The 25,620-nt window shown below is 41.6% G+C and overlaps 1 protein-coding gene across 1 annotated transcript; it reads left to right on the top strand.

Moving 5' to 3' along the window:
• The first annotated feature begins 16,310 nt into the window (after positions 1 to 16,310).
• LOC121397544 (glutathione-specific gamma-glutamylcyclotransferase 1-like) lies at positions 16,311 to 20,033 on the top strand. Its single transcript, XM_041574363.1, has 3 exons — positions 16,311 to 16,670; positions 17,425 to 17,460; positions 17,959 to 20,033. The coding sequence occupies exons 1-3, from the start codon at positions 16,491 to 16,493 to the stop codon at positions 18,370 to 18,372; spliced, it is 630 nt and encodes a 209-aa protein (XP_041430297.1). The 5' UTR covers positions 16,311 to 16,490; the 3' UTR covers positions 18,373 to 20,033.
• The last annotated feature ends 5,587 nt before the right edge of the window (positions 20,034 to 25,620 follow it).

Consider the following 25,620-nt stretch of genomic DNA (forward strand, 5'->3'; position numbering starts at 1 on the left):
CAAATTCACTAAAGAGCGAAGCGGCTAACGCAAATTCGCCAGCGTGATGTCATTTCGTTACTTTGTCGGGTGCTGTCTTAAATTCGCTAGCGAAGTGGACCTACTCTAACGCTACTTCGCACCCTTACGCCAGGCGAAGTTGCGCTATGGCGATGGGACGTAACTACACTAATTCACTAACTTGCGCATTTTACTGAACGTTACCTCTTGCGCCAGACTTGCCTTCGCCACCTCAGACCAGGTGAAGTGCAATAGAGTAGATAGGGATTGCTTCAAAAAAAGTTAAAATTTTTTCTAAGTCCCAAAAAACGCTGGCGTCTTTTCCTTTTTTAAGGGTGATAGGCTGAAAAAGATTGTACATTTTTTTGGGGGTACCCTCTTTCCCCCCTACATTTCCTAACATATGGCACCTAAACTATACAGTGGCCACATGTATAGGGCAATATAACAACTTTATTTTATTTTATGAAGCTTTCCCAGGCTTGTGTAGTGTAATGTATTTGCTGCAACATATACGTCCATTCAACTTTAACTTGGTGCCGTATGCAAATTAGGCATCGCTAGCGTAACTGCGCTTTCCTTGACGAATTAACGCTAGTGCAACTTCACTACCTTTCGCCTCCGTGAGCGCAACTTCGGATTTAAGTGAATTAGCGGCGCCATGTCGAAACTTCGCCTGCCGAAGTGTGGCGAAGCCTGCGCTAGCTCAACTCCGCAGGTTAGTGAATTTGCCCCAAGGCCTGTTCTAAGCAACTTTTCATTTGGGCTTTATCATTTATTTGTGTATTATTTTTGTTCAATATTAGCATTACTATTGTATTTCCTGTCTGGTCTAGTTGCTAATCTTAACAGCCAACAAAAATATATATATTGATTATGGGCGTTACAGAGTAACCAGAGCTCTGATCCTGTAACAGACTGATTATATATGTTGACTCTCCATGCTGACTTCTAAACGTCTGCCCATTTGCTAGGTTCATAAAGCCCTAGCAACAAAATAACTGCTACAATTCCTGCAGAACCAAAAAAGTTAAATATTTTACAAACCACAAAAATAGTAAATGAAATAGTAAACTGCAGATTTTTTTTAAGAACTCTGATGAATGCATCATACTAAAAGTTAGGGGCACATTTACTAAGCTCGAGTGAAGGATTAGAATGAGAAAAACTTCGAATTTCAAGGTTTTTTTTTGGCTACTTCGACCATCGAATTGGTTACTTCGACCTTCGACTACGACTTTGAATCAAACGATTTGAACTAAAAATCATTCGACTATTCGACCATTCGATATTCAAAGTACTGTCTCTTTAAGAAAAAACTTCGACCCCCTAGTTCGCAACCTAAAACCTACCGAAGTCAATGTTAGCCTATGGGGAAGGTCCCCATAGGCTTTGCTAGCTTTTTTTGGTTGAAGAAAAATCATTAGTTCGATGGATTAAAATCCTTCGAATCGAACGATTCAAAGGATTTAATTGTTCTATCGAACGATGTATCATTCGATCGTTCGATCGAACTATTTTCGCTAAATCCTTCGACTTTGATATTCGATATTCGATATATATATGCCCCTAAATGTAAGTATTGTATCACTGTTAAACAGGGATCTGATTTCATTAATTTCTGGTACTGGGTCTGGGTGACTTGTTTTTTGAACAGAGGAAAGTTTGGAAGGTACTATATACTTCTAGGAGGGGGACATCCTAGTGGAAAGATGAAAATATAATATCGCTGGAGAGATACAAACTGCAGGGTTGGATTCATTTCAATAGCAGCTAGTGTGAAATAGTGCTGTGACTACTGGAAAAGTGTTGTAAACTTAGGACCTAATTATCAATGTTTTTGTAATTTTTTTTTGTAATTTGTGTGTTTCGACTGTATAAACACAAGGGCCTCTGTACAGTGTCCTGCAGTGCCACACAGGTTGCCCACGCAAAAGGTGGGCCTACAGGAGGGCTAAACTTAAATGGTACGAAGAGGAAAAAAGGCATGAGTTTTCTTTTCTGTCATGGAGAGACAATGTACAGTATATATGTCTATTTTTATTTGTATAGCACTCATAGTGTATAGTGTTATCCAGGTCCTCCCATGAGGTTGTCTATTAGGGGAACATTTACTAAAGGGCGAAGTGGCTAACGCTGGCGTCATTTCGTTACTTCGCTGATTTACTAACGTGCGCAGGCGTCACTTCGCTAGCGAAGGAGATAGACGCTATCGTTGCTTCGCACTCTAACGCCAGGCGGATTTTCGTTCTGGCGAATGGACGTAACTCCGCAAATTCACTAAGATGCGGATTTTACTGAACGTTACCTCTTTCGCCAGACTTGCCTTCGCCAGCTCAGACCAGGCCAAGTGCAATGCAATTTTTAGTGGAAAAATGTTCTAAGTCCCAAAAAACGCTGGCGTCTTTTCCTTTTTTCTGAGTGATAGCCTGCAAAAATGCTTAAAAAATTTTTTTGGGTAACCAGGATCCCCCATACATTTTCTAACATATGGAACATAAATTATCCAGTGAGCTCATGTGTGGGCCTTATAATAACTCTATTTTATTTATTAAGGTTCCCTGGACTTGTGTAATGTAATTTATTTGCTGCAACATATACGTCCATTAAACTTTATAATTTCCAGCCGTATGCAAATTATCCTGAGTGAAGACCTCTAACGAAGTTGCGCTAGGCATAATTGAACGCAAGCGCATCTTCGCTTTGATTGCTGACGTTACGCTAGCGTTCGTCGCACTGGACGCAACTTTGCATTTTAGTAAATGAACGTTGTCTGAGCGAATTTTCGCCTGGCGAAGTGTAGCGATGGGTGCAAAGCCGTCGATGGCGAATTTTCGCAGGTTAGTAAATTTTCCCTTTGAGTTTAGTTCTGAAGACTTTGAAGGAGGATTCTCTTCGGAGAGATTCTGGAATGGCATTCCAAATGTAAGGAGCAGAAACACAGAAGGGTTTGACGCGGGAAACAGCAGAAGTAGTAGGGGGTGCAACTAGGGTTGTCACCTGGTTTACCCGCCTGGCCAGTAAAAATGATGACTGATCCCAATGTTATTAATAGGGAAAAAAGATAAATATACAGGAAGGCCGGTATTTTTTTCCAGAAAAGGTGGCAACCCTAGGTGCAATCAAGCGGTTGCTCTAAGAGGAGCAGAGGTTTTGGCCAGGAACATATAGAGAGACAAGAGATGAGATGGAAGGGACGTTATACTGAAAGGGATGTATTACAGCAGTGGTCCCCAATCTTCTTTACTCGTGAGCCACATTCAAATGTTGGAGAGTTGGAGAGCAACACAAGCATGCAAAAAAATACTGGGGGTTCCAAATAAACACCTGCTTTAAGGCCACTGGGAGCAACATCCAAGGGGTTGGTGAGCTATATGTTACTCACAAACTACTGGTTGGGGACCCCTGTATTAAGGGTTATGCATGTTTGCCTGCTGGGCATTTGCAGAAAGAATGTACATGTAAGGGCTGGCATTTCACTGGTTTACAATTATGACCTCTTTGTAAGAAACGTTTGCAATAAAGCTTCACACAACATAATCCCGTAGCACCCAACTGTCCTGACTGCTGATTTTAAAAGGGCCAGAGCATAATGGGGAAATGGGCAGGATCATGGGCAGATCAGAGGTATGTCTGTGCATAACTGGAAGTGCCCAATGGGGAAGGGTATGGCCTAAATGCCCTGCTTTTATTTTTTATTGATCCATCCTATGTGCATGTAGACAAAAGAGAGTGATCAATTATACAATAAATGTGTGGAATCATAGCCCTGTAGTTCCAACTAGGTTAGAATCCCGGTGGACAGGGCCCCATTGCCTTGTGACTCACTGAGAATGAAGGGAACTGAATGTATTCCTCCTAAATGAACAGTATGAGTAGGTTGCCACCAGGTTAAATACAACTACTCAAATGTCCATTTCCTCCTTTACCACATTATGTAATGTTCTCAGCCCTCTGGTGAATGCCAGGCAAATGGACATGCACATGTTGGTGCAACATGGAGTAATGACAAAATAATAACCATACCAAAATACTCACTCATGGGACTGTGGAGAGAAAGTAAGGGGTTTGCTGCAGATCATGCTTTATCATCCACGTTTCGTTTGAACAAGGAAAAGGAGAGCACACTAATCCCTATAATTTGTTCCTGGGAATGTATATTGTCATGCTGTGTGCGTGACTGGTTACTGCACATACTGTACATGGAGAGGGTACAATGCTTTACAAGTTAATATCGTGTGACGCTGAGACTTGGGAATGCGACGTCTTGGAGATTATAGGGCCCATTAACAAAGGACTCGGTGCAGTGAAAAGTGAATTCTATGAGAAGTGTGAAACCGAAAAAGTTTTTTCTAGCACATTCCCCCTCTTTCTCTTGCATACTACTCACATTTACCAAGTGAAAGTGCAAACAACAGGTGCAATGTGCTCTCTTTTTGCACACTGCCTTGCTTGTATAAAGAATTGCCATTTTGGACAGCAGAAAGTTGCAGCTGCTCCTATGAATACAAAGTTGGAGGTGTTCTGCAGCATTGTGTCCATGAAGGATGGGCACGTAGAAATCTTCCCTTCCCAATCACTTGTTAGTCATTCAGATGTGTGCAGAGTGCAGACACAGCAAGAGCTGCACTCAAGCAATTCATGGTTGTAGTGGCGTAACTAGAGTGCACCGGGCCCCCCTGAGCGCACTCCGATCCCCATCCCCCCACCAACTTCCTGCCTCCACCCACTTCCTACACATACTCCGCCCTCTCTCATCCCAGATGCCGCCCACTCCCTGCCCGACCCTGCCCACTCTCTACCACTTGCCAACTTGCAGCGGCTGGGGAAGGTTCTTGTTAGCTATAGAGGAAGCAGACCCCGATGTCCGGGCCCGATTTTTCCCGGGCCCTGTCTGCTTTCTTTATAGTTATGCCACTGCATGGTTGGTAGGGTAATTTGGACCGTAGCAACTAGATTGCTGAAACTGCAAACTGGACTGCTGCTGAATAAAAAGCTAAATAACTCAAATAATAAAAAATTAAAACCAATTTCAAATTGTCTGAGAATATCCCTCTCTACAACATATGTAAAGTTGTTTTAAAGGTGAACAACCCCTTTAAACTTTTAGGGGTATAATAATCTAAAAGCTAAACAGACAACTAACCACAATTCACGAGAGAATTCCAGTGTCGCAGAAAAACATCACAAAGCATCTCTCATTCCATCTCTCATTCAGGGGCGTAACTACAGAGATAGCAGGCCATGCGGCTGCAGAGGGGTTCAGGGGGTATAGGGTAGAGCTCTGCGTGGAACCAATTTCTAAGACCCAACCCCGCAACTCGTGACCCCAACTGCAACCTGCATATTTACCCACTTTGATCCGCTACTCAACCTGGACCCGCAACTACCTTATCTGCAACCTGACCCGCAACCCGCTGATAGGGTTGCCACCTTTTCTGGAAAAAAATACCGGCCTTCCTATATATTTATCTATTTGCCCTATTAATAACATTGGGATCAACCATTATTTTTACCGGCCAGGCCGGTAAAATACCGGCCAGGTGGCAACCCTACCCGCTGACCACCATCAAACAGGAAGTGATGGTGCTGCAAACTGGAAGTGACGTCATCAAAAGTGGACAAGGACAGAAACAAGTTTTGTAAAACTTTAAAAGGAGTAAAATATAGACAATATTACATAAGATAAGAAATTTAGCTGAGACCCGCAGACCCGCAGCTATACCCGCACCTGAAAATCCTCCCCTCATTCTGCAGGGTACCCCGCTTTTTTTTTTTTTGCGGGTACCCGACCCGTTGCAGGACTCTAGTATAGGGGGCCCCATGAGGCACTAATTAATGAGCAATTTCAACATATATTTGTAAAAAAGCACAACCTCTGGATATGTTGGGGGCCCTAAAATTAATTTGCTGTGGGTCCCAGTAACATTTAGTCAAGTTACTGCTCTCGTTGACATAAATAGAAACCATCTGAAACCTCTATACAGGCGGTTTTCATCTGGAAAATGTGCACTGTATTATTTTGGAATCTGGTAACTGTTCAAGTCAATGAGTAGCACCATGGGTAGTTTCCAGCATTTCTCTGCTGGCTGAAATACAGTAAGCCTTTAGCGTAAACTAATGTTTCATAACCCTTTCAGATGTTTTTCTAAACATGTCCTTAAATATACGGCTAGTTCCCTAGGTTCCAATAGCAGCTTAATTTTCACTTCACGTTATTCATAGAGCAATCAGAGATTCACGAGGTTTCCTATGTTCTCTAAAAGCTGTCAGCTTGTAACAGATCTCTCTTGTTCATTTGCTGTTATTGGTGTTGCTCAAAAAGTAAATGAATATCATATATTATTGTTACAATAGCATTTGTCACATGAACCTCAATCATTTCCTTTGCTTCGTGTGCCTAATACAGTAGAATTCATAAGACAGACACAGGTTTACGTGGTTTCTCTGCAGAGTGGGGATGCATACCTCCCAACATTTTGGAAATAAGAGGGACAAAAAAGTTGGCGCGAGTAGTGCGACTAATTTTTTTGACCACGCCCATTTTGTGGCCACACTCCCTAATTACCATGTTCATTTTACAAAATTTGGCAGGTTATGAAAGTTTGAACATATTTCTGTGTTTTTTTTTTCAGTTATTACAGTTTTGCTAATGAAGGTGAATTGCCTTTTAAGCTGTGAGTCTAACTTCTCCCAAGGGACCTGTTATGTTGTGTTGTTACAATTACTTATTTGCTTATCTAGAAATTGTTACAAAAGTATCTTATCTTCTGGGCTCTCTGCCAAAAGCCAATTAAGTTTCTTTTTCTGGCTGTTCAGTGCAGAGAAAAACTGAACTTTCCAGTACAAATGAGGGACTGCAGGTTGAGCTGTCAAAAGAGGGACTGTCCCTCTGAAAATGGGACAGTTGGGAGGTATGGGGATGTGATCTAAAATATCTTGTTTTTTTTTGATGTCCCCATTTATGCAATAATCAAATAGCTGTTCTATATTGATCTAGCATATATGTATGTAGAAAAGAGAATGATACAAAGAACAATGTGCTTATGACAATATGTATGGGGAATTACAGCACTGGAGATACAAATGTAAAACCTTTTGACTCGCTGAGAAGGAAGCCTCAGGGAACTGTATGTATTCTGAATGTATTCCTCTTATATAAATAGTATGAGTAGGTTACCACCAGGGTGGAACAAGGATCACTGACTTGGTGTTTCCTCTGAGCAATGAACATTATACAACAGTTTTTTTTCTTTCTCAGATGTCCATTTCCTTTTTTAACCAGTTATGCAATGTTCTCGGTCCTCTGGCTGATGCCATGTGTATGGTCGGAACAAGCACTCACTCACTAATAGCCACTACAACATAATAACCATAACAAAATACTGATTACTTGAAAGTAAGGGATTTGCTGCATCATTAACATTATCAAGATTAATCATCAGCAAGATTGTGTTTGTTCAGCAAAAAAGAATGTATATTAAGCCCTTATTTGTTCCTTGGAATGTTTACTGCAATTCCCTGTGCCAGCCTGGATACTGTATATACTGTACTGTAGATATACCGTACTGTAGATACACTTGCAAAGGGAACAGTGTTTTATACCTGTTTATTTTGTCTGACGTTCCATATTGCAAGGACTAGGGGATGTCATATTTTTTTGAATAATTGTGGCTCTCAGTGTTCCCCTGGCTTTCACATTTTGCAGGACCCATTTTTTTGTCATTGAGATGCTGCTGTCCAGTTAAATTCTGCACTGGTTCTCATGCACCTTCTCTTTCTCATCTAAGCCTGGACTGGGATTCAAAATATGGCCTGGCATTTTAAAGGGGTTGTTCACCTTTGGATTCATTTTTAGGGGGTTATTTATCAAAGTCAAAAACTCGAAAAATTCTAGGTTTTTTTTTACTATAAAATCTGAATTTTTAGTGGGAAAAAAAATCTACATTTTTTTGGAATTTATTAAACCCTGAGGCTGCAAAAAGTCTGAATCCAAAAATCCGGCATCTCAGACCTGCTGAGGTTGAGGCTGAGTCAATGGAAGCGGTCCCCATTGTTTTGTTTTGGTAGCCAAGGATGAGTAGAGTAGAACAGTGCTTTATTAGCAAGTTTATGCAGCCATTACACAACAGTAACTTCCAACTCTATTACTCTTAAGCAGTATAGAAAGTACTATGTATATACAGTATAACTCATGTGCACAGTGACACCTGCAGGCCATTTGTATAAACACCACACCTATCCTATTTGGAAGTTTCTGTGGTCTGTGCTGGAATTACCCTGAAAATCCAACTATTTTGGACTTTTCAGGCAAAAATCAGAAAAATGTGGGCTTTTTGGGAAAAATCCTGAAAAAATCATACGATTTGGGGGGAAAAACAATGGAAAAATCATACAATACGATTTTTCATACAATTTTTTCGGGTTTTTCCCCCGAACTGATTAATTCATATTTTTTAATAAAAAATAAGGTCAAATTGTGGATTCTAGTTTGGTCGGACTTTTTTAAATATAAAAAATCAGAAAAAAATAGATTTTGATTGAAATAACCCCCTTATAATGATGTAGAGAGTGATATTCTGAGACAATTTGCAATTGCTTTTAATTTTTAATCATTTGTGGTTTTTGAGTTATTTAGGTTTGAATTCAGCAGCTCTCCAGTTTGCAAATTCTGCAATCTGATTGCTAGGGTCCAAATTTCCCTAGCAACCATGCATTGATTTGAATAAGAGACTGGAATATGAATAGAAGAGGGCCTGAATAGAAAGATGAATAAATAAACAGTAGCAATAACTATGAATTTGTAGCCTTACCAAACAGTTTTTTTTTTAGATGGGGTCAGTGACCCCATTTGAAAGGTAGAAAGAGTCAGAAGAAGAAGGCTAATAATTCAAAAACCATTGAAAAAAAATGAAGACCAATTGAAAAGTTCTATAACATACTAAAAGTTAACTTAACGGTGAACCACCCCCTTAAGTACACAAAGGCCCAAACAGCCCCCACCAGCTCAGTAACGGCAAAGACACACAAAGGTACTAGTAGCAGCTACTTGTTGTTGGCTACAAAATGCCAAAAAAATACCCTGCCATAGACAATACTGAGAATCTCCTCTGCTAAAACACATGTAGGGTTTTTTTACTAAGACTCGACTCACTCGAGTTTTTGACCAAACTACCAAACCCAAATGCCCTTAATTTACCAATATTTTTTCTTGAAAAATCAGTTCGGCAAAAAGTCGCAACAAATTCATGCATCAATTAGAATCGTGAGACTAATTCTCTCCCAAAAAACTCAAATAATTACGAAGCGAAAAACCAAAGCAAACAGCCCAAAACTATTGAGAAACCTGAAGGTAAAAAACATGTAAGTGTCTTAGCAAAGCCAATTATCACTATTGTCTATTTTGTAGCCGTGGCAAGTAACTGCTACTAGTAGCTCTGTGTGCCTTCACCCGAAGGGCAGAGACACACGCTCAGATTCGGGGAGATTAGTCGCCAAATATCCACCTGTGTCTCTGCCCTAAAGTCAACTAGAAAATCATATAAACATTTAATAAACCCAATAGGCTGGTTTTGCTTCCAAAAATGATTAATTATATCTTAGTTAGGATCAAGTACAAGCTAATGTTTTATTATTACAGAGAAAAAGGAAATCATTTTAAAAAATTTGGATTATTTGATTATAATGGATTCTATGGGAGATGGGCCTTCTGTATTTTGGAGCTTCCTGGACAACTGATTTCCGGGTTACGGATCCCATACCTGTACTTGATGGTAACAAAGCTGCACGTTGGTGGCAGATATTGGGATGATTTCCTATTTAAATTATTTTTAGCAAACAAAAAGATCCTTTATCGGAATACACCAGGTCCCAAGCATTCTGATTAATAGATCCTATACCTTTAATGCTTTTATTTTGCACTAGTATAGCTCCAAACAGGCTCTAGCTACTGGGAGCATACTCTCTTACACCATTGCAACATCTGTGCTGTTTGCATCAGGGTATATTACAAATATATGTAAATAAATAATGACGATGTCAACTAACATAAATACACATACCTCCCAACTGTCCCTTTTTCAGAGGGACAGTCCCTCTTTTGACAGCTCAACCCGCAGTCCCTCATTTGTACTGGAAAGTCCCTCTTTTCTCTGCACTGAACAGCCAGAAAAAGAAACAAAGTTTCTCACTTAATTGGCTTTTAGCAGAGAGCCCAAAACAACTTACAAGTGCAAATAAGATACTTTGTAACAATTTTGAGACACAAAAACACAGTTTAGATAAGGAGAAATATTTTCAAACTTTCATAACCTGCCAGATTTTGTAAAACGAACATGGTAATTAGGGGGTGTGGCCACAGAAAGGGGTGTGGTCAAACAATTTGCTGCGCTACTTGCGGAAAACAATTGTTTGTCCCTCTTTTTACTTCCAAAATGTTGGGAGGTATGAATACATTTTGTTTCCTATTATTGAAAAAACTGTTCACTACTCACAAAATATTGCTAAATAATTAGTGGGAAAGGAAAGAAATGGGCACTTTTGGCTCCTATCTCAGTATATATATCTCAGTACAAACCTCCTTATTTATACTGAGCAAAATATTCTGCCCATGAACAGAACTGACCAAGGACAAGTTAAGACGCTGGAGGAATAAAGACAAGAGGACTAGCAAGAAGTAACTGTAGAACATGCAAATGTGCATGACGTGTATCTGAAAGCATGAGGTTAAATCACATACTAATCCAAAGCAAAATTGTAGGGTGTTGACTGACAAGAATAGAGCACAAATGATTCATTAGGAGTAAATTGCTTCCCAATCCAAGATCATAGCACTTATTAATGACTTCCTGTTTGAATTATTTCTGCCCAAGCATTAACGATACCAGAGGTGAAAATCATCAGGAATTGCTGCCGCACAAAACCTGTTGTGTCACAGTATATAAATGATGAGCTGTGCCTCTGTCATAGCCGGAATGTGAGTTGTTTGCTGACCGGGACAATAGAATCAGTATATAAATCAATATATTGAGAGCTGGAGTATAAATAATGATTATATAGGCCAGTGTGCATAGCATCGACCTTGGTGAATCCTACATAATACAGCTCATTAGATAAAAAAAGGTAAACCCCCACACACACAAGTTATAAAAAGCTATCAATGGTCAGAGCCCCCCATAAAAGTTGTTTTTTTTTAAAAAAAAAATTGGTGGTCAGGGCCCTTTTACAAGTTAAAAAAAATTTATTGGTGGCCAGGGCTCCCCTATAAGTTAGAGAAAAAAAACATTGGTGCCAGGGCCCCCCTTACAAGTAAAAAAAAAATTGGGGCCCCAGAGAATATTTTTTTAAAAAAAAACATTGGTGGCAGGGGCCTATAGAGTATTAAAATAATACATTGGTGGCCAGGGGATTAAAAAAAATAAAAAAACACACATTGGTGTTCAGTAAAATTGAACTCATGGCTGTAGGACTTCAACTTCGCCTCCTATAGTGACTTTGGGTCTTTTCACAGCTATTTTTGGTGGCTTTGAGTCTTTTCGCCTCTTCGGCTATTCGACTTTTCGGCACTTCGACATTTTGGCTGTTCGGGACTTCGGAAGGGCGGCATGGCTTCGGCGCTGTCAAGGGGGGCCCAGCTCTTTCAAAAAGTTCAGCACTGCCAGCCTGGGCCAGGTACACCTGTATGGTTGCCACCTTTTCTGAAAGATTTTACCGGCCGTTGGGGGAGAGGGAACAAAAGGGGCAGTCCGTTAACAAAAGGTGCAGAGACATGTACCGTAATGCAAAAAGGGGCAGGGCCACATCGCAAGATGGCAAGAAGCCCGAAAGCAAGGTAAGTTCTGAGAGAATTGGGAGCGGGCCAAAGACTTTTTTAAAGAATATTACAAATTTACCGGCAACTACATTGCAGGTCAATTTGTAATACCGGCCCCCGGCCTTGGCAGGTGTTTTACCGGCTAGGCAGACCGGGTGGCAACTCTATACACAGGTTTTCCTGAAGGAAATGAGGTGATTGAAGTTGTAGTAATAAACAGGGTCGGGCGGGGGGCCCGGGGCCCACCGGGACTGCTGTCCAGGGTTCCCCTCCAGCCCCCCTACTATGGTGCCCTGCGGAAGCATGAAGGTGCATGAAGATGGCGCTGCGCAGTGCTGAAAAAAAGTTTTGTAGAATCCGATCGGGAGAGGGTTCTGGGCCAGCGGGGGCCCATAACGGTCAGGGCCCACCGGGTTGTTTCCCGGTGTCCCGCTGGGCCAGTCCCCTAATTACCATATCCATTTTACAAAATTTAGCAGGTTATGGAAAGTTTGAACACATTTCTGGAGGTTTTAGGGTCAGATTTTTGGTGTTATTACAGTTTTTCTAATGAAGGTGAATTGTCCTTTAAGCTGCAAGTCACAGTTTCCACAAGAGACCTGCTTATCATAAATAGTTACAATTGCCACTTTGCTTATCTTAAATTGTTACAAATGTATCTAAGTGTACCTGCCATCCTGGACTGTCTGCCAAAAGCCTCAGTTTTAAAACTTTGTATCTTTTTTTGGCTGTTCCGTTCAGGAGATGAAAGAGACATTGAGTAGCAATCCGGAACTGCGGGTTGAGCTGTCAAAATCGGGACTGTCCTGTGAAAAACGGGACAGTTGGGAGGTATGGTCTTCGACAAATAAACTTGTTCTGTTTTGTTGCTGCAAAAACCTCCTGGCGTCCTCTTCTTATTTTTATGAACAGCAGCCGATGTGAGTTGTAATTCAACTAGACCATTCCTTCATACCTTCCACATAGCAAAGGCCCTGCCTTGTGTGTTTGAGTCAAGTATAACCCTTGCTCTATTGATTTAGTTGGACATAGCCTATTTAGCCCAAAATAGCATTACAATACTTTGTAATACTCATCTTTCTATTCAAGCCTCACCTATTCATATTCCAGTCTCTCATTCAAAGAACAGCCTATTTGAAATCTTTAAATAAATGTTAATAGTAAGACTACAGCATCCCCTGAATCACTTAGGATTCCTTCTCCTCCTCTAACCCACTTTGGCCCCTCCCTCAGTAGGCTTTACATGTCCTTTAAGTTTCATCATTTCAGTAATCTGGTGTTATTGGGGGCATAATCTGGAAAACAGGGAGGTTAATACTCCAGGCATGTGAGCAGCAGCAAACACCTATATTACCACAAATTAATGCCATTATACGCATTCCCCAATAACAAGCATAGTTTAGCAGGGAAACTTTAGAATATACTTGTTCTTTAAAGAGTGAACCAGTGGTAGAAAGCCATAGGAAAGCCCCATGCTTGACTACAGGAGCTCTTGCTGATTATCTCTCTAAACCAAGGGACTCGTTTATATGATGCTTCCACTAATTGCCATTACAAATCTTTTCATCTACAGTAAATACATCTGCTTGACCTAGTTAAATGCAAATAACAAGGATTGGCTGGAAATACCATTGTGACATCATCCCTTTTATGCAAGATCTTTCCATGCGTGGTGCAGCCATTTTGACAAATAAGTGATTGATTATACAGGTAGGGGACCTGTTATCCAGAATGCTCGGCACCTGGGGTTTTCCGGATAATGTAATGGATCTTTTAACCTTAAATCTAACTAGAAAATCATTTAATAAAACCAATAGGCTGGTTTTGCTTCCAACAAGGATTAATTATATCTTAGTTTGGATCAAGTAAAAGCTACTGTTTTATTATTGTTTTCAGAACTGACACAGGAAAGCTCTGCGGCACCAGCCGGTGTGAAACTGAAAGTCTCAGCTAGACGCTGGATTGCAGAGGAACAACTATAAGTAACTTCAGCTTTGGTACTGATAATAAAGTAAAAACAGAGCGTTTCCTCAACTATCAGCAATTGTTTACCAAAAATATACAGTTAAGCTTGCTAGCACATAAATGTTATATTTATTACATTACATAATACATAGTAACATAGTAACATAGTAAGTAAGACTTGCCCAGTGTTGATAAATTACCCTTCAAACAAATAGAAGCAGTAGCACACCTGGTCTCTCAGTATCCTCACCGGTGCTTGGGGTTAAAGGAGGACGGCACCTCCAACAATAGATCAATAAGATGAAACTCCAGCACACGGATGCTTAAGGGTTCATAACCCGTGTTTATTGTCAATGCCAAACAGGAAACAACGTTTCGGGGGCGTACCCCTTCGTCAGGTGACGAAGGGGTACGCCCCCGAAACGTTGTTTCCTGTTTGGCATTGACAATAAACACGGGTTATGAACCCTTAAGCATCCGTGTGCTGGAGTTTCATCTTATTGATAAATTACCCCCTGTGATGCTATTCTCTGCACGAGTCTCGATTTTTGATTCAGCACTTAGTGCAGAGAGCAGCATTCCCTGGGGTGCAAGTGCTTGATAAGTGAGCATTAAGGGGTGCACTCTTGTACCTCGTAACGCTTTAGCACTGCACTCAGAGAGTTATTAATGACCTCTGCACTCATGCATGCCCTAGTAACTCCAGAGCAAATGGATAGTTAAATGCAGTTCTGAGGTGACCGTTTGAGATGCCAAGGGATGTGACCAGTGTCGGACTGGGACACCAGGGGCCAACCCAAAAACCTTAGACCAGGGGCCCACTCTCAGTACTAATGTTCTTCATCTCCTCAATCAGCTTCTGTTCTCCTAGTTTGTTTTCTTTGCATACTATAATCTATTATATCACCTATTTAGCCTCTTTGTTCTCATAGAAAGGGAATGGCCATGAAATAGGCCAAATGTTTAGCAGCACAAGGGCCCACTGACCCCTGGGCCCACCGGGAGTTTTCCTGGTATCCCGGTGGGCCAGTGCGACACTGGATGTGACTATACAGAGACACAAGCATATGTCTATTTAAACAGCATGTAAATATTTACTCTATTATATACCCTGGCAGTTACCACATGTAGTAGAGGAGAATCATTGCAGACGGCCGTACACATGCGAAATACCAACTGCAGATGTGCGGGTTGGTGCTGCACAATCCCAGGTTTATGAGTGTCCATTAGAGGATATCTTTGTATTTCAACCCTATGTTGCTGTCTCTCAGTGTGTTTAATAAGAGACCTGCATTATTATTTCACCAAGGCTCATTTAGCAGAAGTGCAAAGCACTATTTTGGATGCATGTTGGCACTATTGAGAGAGGGAAGTGCACTCCCAACATTTTGGAAGTAAAAAGAGGGATAACATTTTTTTTCCGCACATAGCGCCGCAATTTTTTGACCACACCCCTTTCTGTGGCCACACCCCCTAATTACCATGTTCGGTTTACAAAATCTGGCAGGTTATGAAAGTTTGAAAATATTTCTCCTTATCTAAACTGTGTTTTTGTGTCTCAAAATTGTTACAAAGTATCTTATTTGCACCTGTTAGCTGTTCTGGGCTCTCTGCTAAAAGCCAATTATGTGAGAAACTTTGTTTCTTTTTCTGGCTGTTCAGTGCATAGAAAAGAGGGACTTTCCAGTACAAATGAGGGACTGCGGGTTGAGCTGTCAAAAGAGGGACTGTCCCTCCGAAAAAGGGACAGTTGGGAGGTATAGAAGTTTACTTATACATGTGCAGTTTGTGGTGAGCACCATTTCACCCCTGTGCCTACTTTACTGATTTATTTGCATGTGTACGCGCTGAAGCAAAGGAATCCTGGAATTGCTATTACCACGAACAGACACTAATTTGTGCGCATATAAGCCTCATACTTTCATTGTCGTTCTGTGGGGAAAATATCCATTGTGGGGGTCGAGGAGTCGCAGGTGTTCCCTCACAAATATGCTGATCCGTGAGTTACACACAAATACAATCAGGGGGTCACAGGCTGAATCTTATTGTAACAAGGTCTCACAGACACATTTCACCTATGGGCAAAAGCCTGAATGGTTGTTTTGGAGCCAAAATACCCCTGAGTGAGGAATGAATGACTTGATTTTACCTCAGCACTACTCACTTGTGTCACTGCTCAGTAAACTACACTTATTTATATGAGATACAGCCACACCCCGGGGAGCCCAGAGCAGTGGATAATTGAAAGCAAAAAGCAGCTGAGAAAGTTGTGGGGTGTAAAACCCTAATGAAAGTGAAGCCCCATGTATATAAGGCCACAGACTTGGCCTGTCATTGCTCTCTAGGATTGTCAGAAGGAGAACAGTCTCAGCTGCACAGTTTAAACTCTGCTGTTCAGTCAGTGAGAGATCCCGCCCCCCGCCTGATGCAATCACAGCTCTGCTTGCTGCAGCCTCACTAGGTAAGCCGCTCTGTTACTTGCATCATCACAGCACTAAGAACGAAGTGGCGTCCAGGTTACGGTGATGGACAGCAACGCCAGCCAATACAAATTCCGCTTCAATGGAAACAGAGTAGTGGCGGCGTTGTGATTTGCTGCAGTTACCGGGGCTCGCTCTTATAGGCGTGGCCACAGGGTACAGTGTGTTTATAAAGCCGGCAATGGTTGCATCAGTACCAGTTACTGATCTTTCTGCCCAGCAGGTGAGCGGTGATGCCTGCCTCCCTCAGCATGGAGTTGCCTGCCTCCCAACAGTCTCTCTGGATCTTCGGATACGGCTCTTTGGTGTGGAAGCCGAACTTCGAATTTACCTCCAGCAAAGTGGGCTTCGTCCCAGGCTACAGCCGCAAGTTCTGGCAAGGGGACACTTTTCACAGAGGCAGCCCCCAAATGGTGAGTATGGGGGACAGGAAGTGGGTGACAGTCTGTCTGTGGGGGACAGGAAGTGAGGGACATTCTGGGGGTGCCAGGGAGTGGGGGACAGTCTGTCTGTGGGGGACATTCTGGGGGTGCCAGGGAGTGTGGGGGACAGTCTGGGGGTGCCAGGGAGTGGGGGGACAGTCTGGGGGGGACAGTCTAGGGGTGCCAGGGAGTGGGGGTCTGTCTGTGGGGGTCAGTCTGTGGGTGCCAGGGAGTGGGGGTCTGTCTGTGGGTGCCAGGGAGTGGGGGTCTGTCTGTGGGTGCCAGGGAGTGGGGGGCAGCTGATTCTGCTGTGTGAGGGTGGCAGCTTATCGGGATAGAGCTAAAGCAGCTATGCCAGGGACATGGACAACTAAATTGTAATGCCAGGGACATGGGGAAACTAAAGTACTGATGCCAGGGCTATGGGCAGCCACACCATCTGTACCAGCAGTGCAGAGAAGTAAAACAATGACCATTACGGGTGTAACCCAGTGTCTCGTATACCAACCCCACTATTAATATCTGTCCTGTCTGCATTGAGGAACTATTGGGGCCACTGTTGTGGGATTCTTGCCGGCCACTAGTTTGTAGTAATCTGCAGATATAAAACTTTAGTTTGTCATTGGAGTGAACTGAATCTTCTGCATGTACGGGGCATTTGTGATCATTTGAGTGATGTATTTAAGGGAATCCATTGCATAATCCCTATGTTGATCTCTCAACCGCTTTCCTCTTTTCTCTGCAGCCCGGCCGCGTCGTGACCTTACAAGAAGATTATTCGGTGAGTGTATTAGTACGTCCGACATATTCCCTACACTCCTTAATCCGACAGAATAGAACAAAAAATAGACTAAACATTCCTTGCATTCATAAATAAAAGGTATGTTCAGCCAAATCCCTGATTTAGGAAGAAGAATCAAAATGTATTGTAAAAAAACTTGGGTGAATAGGATTGACCAGAAACCTCAAATCGAATTTTAAAAACCACTCCAAATTGATCCCGCGGTGTCTCCTATTGACTTAAACCGCAATTTGGCAGGTTTTAGCTGGCGAAAAGTCGAATTCAAGTTCTTTAACGGCCAGTGTTAAAACTCGCAATTCATATCATATTTTTTTCTTTTAAAAACTCAAATTGATTTTGAGCTCCCTAGTCAAATTTGACTCCCTAGTCAATTCAAATTTTCAATTTGATTCTTGATAAATCTGTCCCTTATACTGGCACTGCATTTTTTGGCAAATGTTGGGATATTGTATTGACCAATCTTCTGTGTGATTGCAGGAGTGCACGTGGGGCATAGCCTATGAGGTGCGTGGCAAGCAGATTGAGTCGTCCCTGCAGCACTTGGATGTACGAGAGTCTGTCCTTGGGGGCTACATCACTAAACTGGTTAAGTTCTACCCCCAGGACGAGGGAGAGGAAGGAGCAATACTGGCGCTGGTTTATATAGCCACACCTCAGAACCCCCGTTACTTGGGTCCAGCCACTGAAGAAGAGATTGCAGCCCAAATTTTAGCATGTAGCGGCTGTGCCGGACACAACATGGAGTATCTCCTGCGATTGGCCGAGTTCATGCACAACTGCTGCCCTGATGCGGAGGACAAGCATCTGTTCTTGATAGAGGAGGTACTCATAGCCTGTCTGTCATCTGCTAAAATGGTCCTGGACAAAAGGCACATTCTGAGGTCTTCATGACTACCCCAAAACCATCGCTACCTCGAAAAGGACCTGTCTGTGGTCCAAATGAGACGGTCACTGACTTACCAGGATAATAATCGCTACTAAAGCGCTCCAGAATCTGAGACTCATCCAACACTCATATCCAAGTCAAAATGTTTACAAATACTTTAGAGGGGAGGGGGTTGTTGATCAGGGGATGGTGTCATTTAGCTAAATTGACAGATAAAATACAGATAAAATACTGCCTGGGAGAAGGGTTTTAGGTGGGGGAGCTGTGCATCTGTTTGTCTTTTTCTTTGTTTTTAGTTGTTAGTATTGTGTGCTCCAGTTGAGCTGGCCTCTGCTGGAAGTCGTGTGTGTATATATGAAATCTACCTCCTGTTATTTAAGGGGTGAAAGAATATAAGTAGCAGATATAAGGTCCTAATCTAAATGGCTGTGTGCCAAATGTTTGTCGCCATAAAAATAGGGAATAATGTAATAACGGGTCCAACATTTGCTTCATGTCTAGTAACCTGTAGCAACCAACATTTCCTGGTCTGGTTGGTTTCTATGGGTTACTAGGTCTGGAGCAAATGGTTATTGACACTACCCCTTGTGATGAATGAGATGATGAATGAATTCTCCGTAAACTGGATCAAGCAGCATGTGAGACACAGAGCACAATCGGGTCAATCTGATTGGTTCTTAAACTTCAGGATTTCAGAAGCCTTTTTAGTGCAATGTATGTATTGAAACCGGTCTGACTCCTGTAATGTACTGTAGAGTCGCCACCCATTTGTCCATCTGTCCCACGTCACTCGCATTTGTTATTGTGACCATGAGCTGCTGTGTGGGTGGGAACAATATTAAGCAATTTAAGAATTTAAAGAGTAAAATCACCTTTAAAGGATCAGTAACCCATTTTTTTATATATAAATTTTTTTTTTTATGGTATAGAATGAAAAAGACATTAAAATTTTAAATTGCCAAAAGTCTTTATTAAGAAATTACTTACCGATACTCCACTTGCGCTCCTCTTCACAAGGCATCACTGTGACAATCCTCCATGCGGCACTCTTATTTCTCCTCCCTGGCTAGCGCCTATAAGGAAGGCAGGGAGTAGAAATTGAGCGTTGCATGATGGATTGTCGCCTATCCTGAAGAGGAGCACAAGCGGAGTTTTGGTAAGTTATTTCGTAATAAAGTTTAATTTGTCCTGGGTTTTTTTTGTTTTTTTTTCTTCTACTATACCAATGTATGTTACTGGTCCTTTAAAGTAAAACTTTTAGCTATGCATCAATCCAATTGGCCTTCATGTTTAAGGGTGTGATGGAGAGGAGAGGGTTTTTTTTTTTTTTTTTAATGGTGCTGTTATTTATTACATGGCAAAAAAAAAAAATTAATAAAACCTCACAAATGGAAGACCAATTGCAAATTATCTTAAATGCCATAGCCTGCTTAATTCTGAAAAGTTTAAATGTAAAGGTGATGTGCATGTTAGATACTTAGTGCACCCCCATCCCCTGGTGTCACATGGATACTGTGTAGATCTTGGTTTATATATGGAGAGATTAAGGGATATTTATGCTGCTAAAATATTTATTTGAACAGAAAAAAAAGTGGTATTTGAATTTATTAGTAAAAGGGGAAATGTGCAATAGTGAGTAGTTGGAGCAATGAACATGCCTGAATTTTATTATAATTGTATTCAGTGGCCAATATTCTAGTTCCTGGTTGCCATTAGCTGCTGTAAGCAATAGGATTGGTATACGATACCCCTCTTCTGAAATAGAACTTATTATTATTTATTATACATTCCATCCCTCCACAATTCCCAGAATCCTTTGCATGGCAACCATCTCTGCTTAAACCATACAAATGCCTTGTTCACTGTAAGCCACAAAGTATTAAATTACTGTTTTGTTTTTAAAAAAAATTGAATTGTTCTGTTTAAAAAAGCATGGAAATCTGCTCATTACTACTGTATGTTCTGTAAACGCTATCTATTTTTTTTTTTTATACAAACAGTAATAAACTGATTTATTTATGAAACAAAATAAAAAAGATGCTTTGCCATTATTTCACAGGTTGTTGAGTACCCAGCATGCAAAGGGGGAGGGTGTTATGGTCTGAACCAATCAAGTGCTTTGTATTCGGCACAGGTAGGCAAGTATCGCACATTCTGATTCGAGCATCGTTCATATTGAAGCACGTCCATGGAAACATTTCTCTTGGTGGCTGTGCCATATCTAGTCTCACTTTCCACGCACAGATCACTTGTGACATAAAAAGGAAACGGATGTTCCTCTTTCTCATTAACATAAGTAACGTCACAGCTTTTCCACTTGCTCAGGGCACTTCTCTAGCAGTGACAGAACTGCTCTCGCTGTAATAAACCCCCTTCAACTCCATCTCATAAAGGTGTGGTTCACCTTTAAAGGACAAGGAAATTTAAATTAAAGAAATAGCCTAGAAGTGTTGTACATTATGTTTTATGCTTCTGTACCAGCCCAAGGCAACCACAGCCCTTTGGCAGAAAAGATCTGTGTCTCCAAAGATGCCCCAGTAGCTCCCCATCTTCTTTTCTGCTGATGTTCTGTGCTGCTGTCACTTACTGAGCTTAGGGACCCACTCACAGGGGGTACCACCGGTTCAAGATGACTCCTAGAAACCAACCCAGGACCAGATCAGTTCTGTAGCAACCAAATGTGGTCACCTACAAAATGTGACCGACTTTCCCCAGTGCCGGGCCAAGTTGACTGGTCGCCCTAGGCAACCCAGCCAGCTACGTCCCCCCCCCTCGCGCCTGCACAGAAGAAGGAATAGTGAGTGCGCATGCGCAGAAGAGCGAGGCCGCGCCATTACGCAAGTGCGAGACATCGCAAGAGACGGTGAAGCGAGAGTGCATATGTGCCTAAGAGCACACACTCGAGAGAACAGATGCCACAAGTTCTGCCAAAAATGGTCTGAACTAGGGGAAGGCGTGTCTGGCGCCCCTCTACCTTTGTGCCCTAGGCACGTGCCTCTTCTGCCTACCCCTAGTTCCGGCCCTGCCCCTCCCAACCCCCCAACGTATAACTGACTAGGGAAGGAAGGTTCCTGCTGAAATGGACAAATTAATCCATAATAATTATTTAGGTCGCTGACGGAACCTGGAAAGTAAGTTATTTTGTGTATAATGGACAATTAAAGGAAAACTGTACCCCCAAAATGAATACTTGAGCAACAGATAGTTTATATAAAATGAAGTGGCATATTAAAGAATCTTACCAAACTGGAATATATATTAACTGTAAGTAAATATTGTCCTTTTACATCTCTTGCCTTGAGCCACCATTTCGTGATGGTCTGTGTGCTGCCTCAGAGATCACCTGACCAGAAATACTGCAGCTCTAACTGTAACAGGAAGAAGTGTTGAAGCAAAAGACACAACTCTGTCTGTTAATTGGCTCATGTGACCTAACATGTTTGGTATGTTTGTGTGCACAGTGAATCGTACGATTCCAGGGGGCGGCCTTTATTTTTTTCAAATGGCAATTTTCTATTTATGATTACCCAATGGCACATACTACTAAAAAAGTATATTATTATGAAAATGGTTTATTTACATGAAGCAGGGTTTTACACATGAGCTGTTTTATGCAATATCTTTTTATAGAGACCTACATTGTTTGAGGGGTATAGTTTTCCTTTAAACTTCGTCTGTTTAACAGGATGGCTGCCCTACCCTAAAGCCAGCCCTGCTTTCCTTAAGCTGGCCATACATGATATCGCCAAATGAGCGGATCTCTCCCCAATGTGCCCACATTGAGGTGGGCGATATCGGGCTGATGCTATCGTGGGCCCTGGGGCCCAACGATTGGATAATAATGCTGCCAATAGTGCTTCTGCCTGAGGGGAGCAAATATTCTGGGGTAATATATGCTGGAGTACATAAACTCTTGTGTTGGCTTGATCTTTATGATTGCCCACGAGTGAAGCCAGGACTTCATTATAGCACAAGAGACTATTTGCATACCTCCCAACTGTCCCGTTTTTCAGTCCCACTTTTGACAGCTCAGCCCACAGTCCCGGATTGTTACTGAAATCTCCTGACTTTCTCTTTGATCCCCTGCACTGAACAACCAGAATAAGATACAAAGTTTCTAAAACTCAATTGGCTTTTGGCAGAGAGCCCAGAATAGATAACCATTTAAGATCATCAGGTCGTTACGAAGTGCCGTTATGTAATGTTATAGGTATTCCATGAAACCATACACACCCGATTCCATTGGTTATGCTTGTGTCAATGCCCAGCTACTATAATTATAAAGGTAACTATTTTAGGACTGTTGGTTACTGAGGTGTAACAAACTGGTTTGGAACTCCAGAGTGAACTCTACAGGGTTCTACAAAGGATCCTCGTTGTATAGGCAGATCAATTCACCCTTCTTCAATCTTTCTCCTATAGGTACCTCTGTTACAACTATGTAGGTCCCTCAAGGTCAACCCTTGCACTTGAAATAAACAGTTTTCTCCTAAATACCAGTGGGACATATGTCGAGCAAGCTGAGCAGGTTGAGGTCACACTGGGGGATTCAGAGGAACTAGAGTCTCTGAAGTGGGACAAATGGCTTCTAGAACTCCTCTAGTCCGTTATTCAATCAATTGGAACAGCCATCCTGGCTTAAAGGAGAACTAAAGCCTTACTAAAGAAGTAACTAGAAATGTACATTATGTTTTGGGCTTCTGTTGCCCAAGGCAACCACAGCCCTTTAGCAGTAAAGATCTGTGTCTCCAAAGATGCCCCAGTAGCTCCCCATCTTCTTTTCTGCTGATTCACTGCACATGCTCTGTGCTGCTGTCACTTACTGAGCTTAGGGACCCACTCACAATATACAGTACACATAGAATAGAAATGTCACAATATAAGGCTGATTAGTAATTAATACAGATAATTACTACATGGCAGCACAGAAACCAGTGCAATTAGCATCAGAATTTAATAATCAGCAAACCTGTGGCATCAGCTTATATTACAGGGGAAGCTCATTTTCTGCTGGATAATTAGTGACGAGCCCTAAGCTTAGCTTCTCAACAGCCAATCAGAGCCCACTGAGCATGTGAGTGTCACAGACACTTTCCAAGATGGTGACCCCCTGTGACAAGTTTGAAGTCCTGGATCATTGCTGCTATTGACAAGCTGGAACTTTAGGCTGGTGCAATAAATTCAGTATATAAAATATGGCATTTTCAGCCATATTCATTTTTAGGCTTTAGTTCTCCTTTAAGCACTTTAAAGGTTACAGTTAGGTGTTGGTACATTGTAATTTTCTACAACTAGTTCTTATGCTTCCCCCCTAGAATTAGTTGAAGTATCTGGACTTGCCGTGATGTCAGTTCTGTGACAGAGGTCCCATATATTCTGCTGGACTGGCCCTGACTGAGTTTTGATAAAGGAGGTAGAATCAAATACCCAGAGGTCTGTGCTGGGAAGTTAGATGGCTTTTTAGCAAGTGAGGGAATACAGGGATATGGGAGATAGCGCATAGTACAATTGATCCAGGGACTGGTCCCATTGCCATTTTGGAGTCAGGAAGGAATTTTTTCCCCCTCAAATTGGAGAGGCTACAGATAAGGTTTTTTGCCTTCCTCTGGATCAACTGGCAGTTAGGCAGGTTATATATAGACTTAAAAAGTTGAACTTGATGAACTTGTTTTTCAACCTAACTTACTATGTTACTATGTAATGTTCTCTATCTTGTTCTGCAAGATAAGGAACCCCAAGTATGAGATGAACATGGATTGGATATAAGTTAAATACATATACAGTTGTGTTCAGAATAATAGCAGTCTGACATCACTAAACTAAACTAATCAATCACTGATTTTGGTAGACATTACATTTCTTCATGGCAAATCATTTACGAGTAGGTGTAGTAGAATAATAGAAAACCAACAGACCAAACAATCACGACATGCTGCTGATTCTGTGTCATTGAATCATTAATTGAGGCTTGTTCCAAATAATAGCAGTGTGGAGTTCAATTAGTAAAGATCATTCATTATGTGAAAAAGCAGGTGTCAGGCAAATGTCGTGCATGTTGCTTATAGTGCATTTCTCTCTGAAAATCTGAGTAAAATAGTCGTTCCAGACATGCTGAAGCAGTGATAAAGCTGCTAAAAAAAGGTGTTTTATTACCACAAGATGTTTCCGGCTCAGGGCCCTTTATCACTTGAAAATGACCATTGGAATGGTAGAAGAATGGCCAAAATGGCAAAGACTCAGCCAATGATCAGCTCCAGGAAGATCAAAGAAGGAGTAAAGTTACCTGTGAAGCCAAGCTATTGGCAAGAAGCCCCTTGCAAAGTCCCATTGTTGAAAAAAAGACGTGCTGAGATCATGTTGCCTTATGCTGAAGAGGAAATGACCTTGAAATGGGGGTTCAACAAGACGACGACCCCAAACACACCAGTAAATAAGCAACATCTTGGTTCCAGACCAACAAGATTGACGTTATGGAGTGACCAGCACAATCCCTGGACCTTAAAGGGATACTGTCATGGGAAAAAAAAAATTTTTTCAAAATGAATCAGTTAAAATAGTGCTGCTCCAGCAGAATTCTAATCCATTTCTCAAAAGAGCAAACAGATTTTTTTATATTCAATTTTGAAATCTGACATGGGGCTAGACATATTGTCAATTTCCCAGCTGCCCCAAGTCATGTGAAAAAACAAACATGCTTTCCGATGACAGGATCCCTTTAAACATGTTTCAGTTTATACAGTAAATTGTTGCGTTTGTAAAGAAGAATGCAGACACTGCTATTTTTTGGAACAGCCTAATATTCCCTTTTCCTAATATATATACACACACACACACATTATGCCAGCAACTCACCTTTCAGCCTATGATCCCTTAGACATAATCAATAAAATGTAGTGAATGGATGACAAGCGGTAACAACTGGGCTTGTGTCCTACAGTATTTGAACCCTGAGCAGCTGCCAAGAACATGAAGTGACAGGAGTCTGGGTGTCATTGTTACTATTTGACTGTACAAGAAAAACTGGTCAGCACTTGCCAATCAGAATGGTGTCATATAAAGCACCTAAAGTACAACTAAAGTACCATTGTGCAGGGCAACATATTGAGAGTAACCTGGGCTTATGTAACTGATCTCACTCTGTGATTGGCTGCAGCTCAAATACATTTTCAGCCAATCACACAAGCCTGACATATGCCTGCCTATATCTATAATGTACTCCATCTGTTCTAAAGGGAAAGTCTATGTTGCCAGAT

Source organism: Xenopus laevis, chromosome 8S (genome assembly GCF_017654675.1).
Source record: "Xenopus laevis strain J_2021 chromosome 8S, Xenopus_laevis_v10.1, whole genome shotgun sequence".
Lineage (NCBI taxonomy): Eukaryota > Metazoa > Chordata > Amphibia > Anura > Pipidae > Xenopus > Xenopus laevis.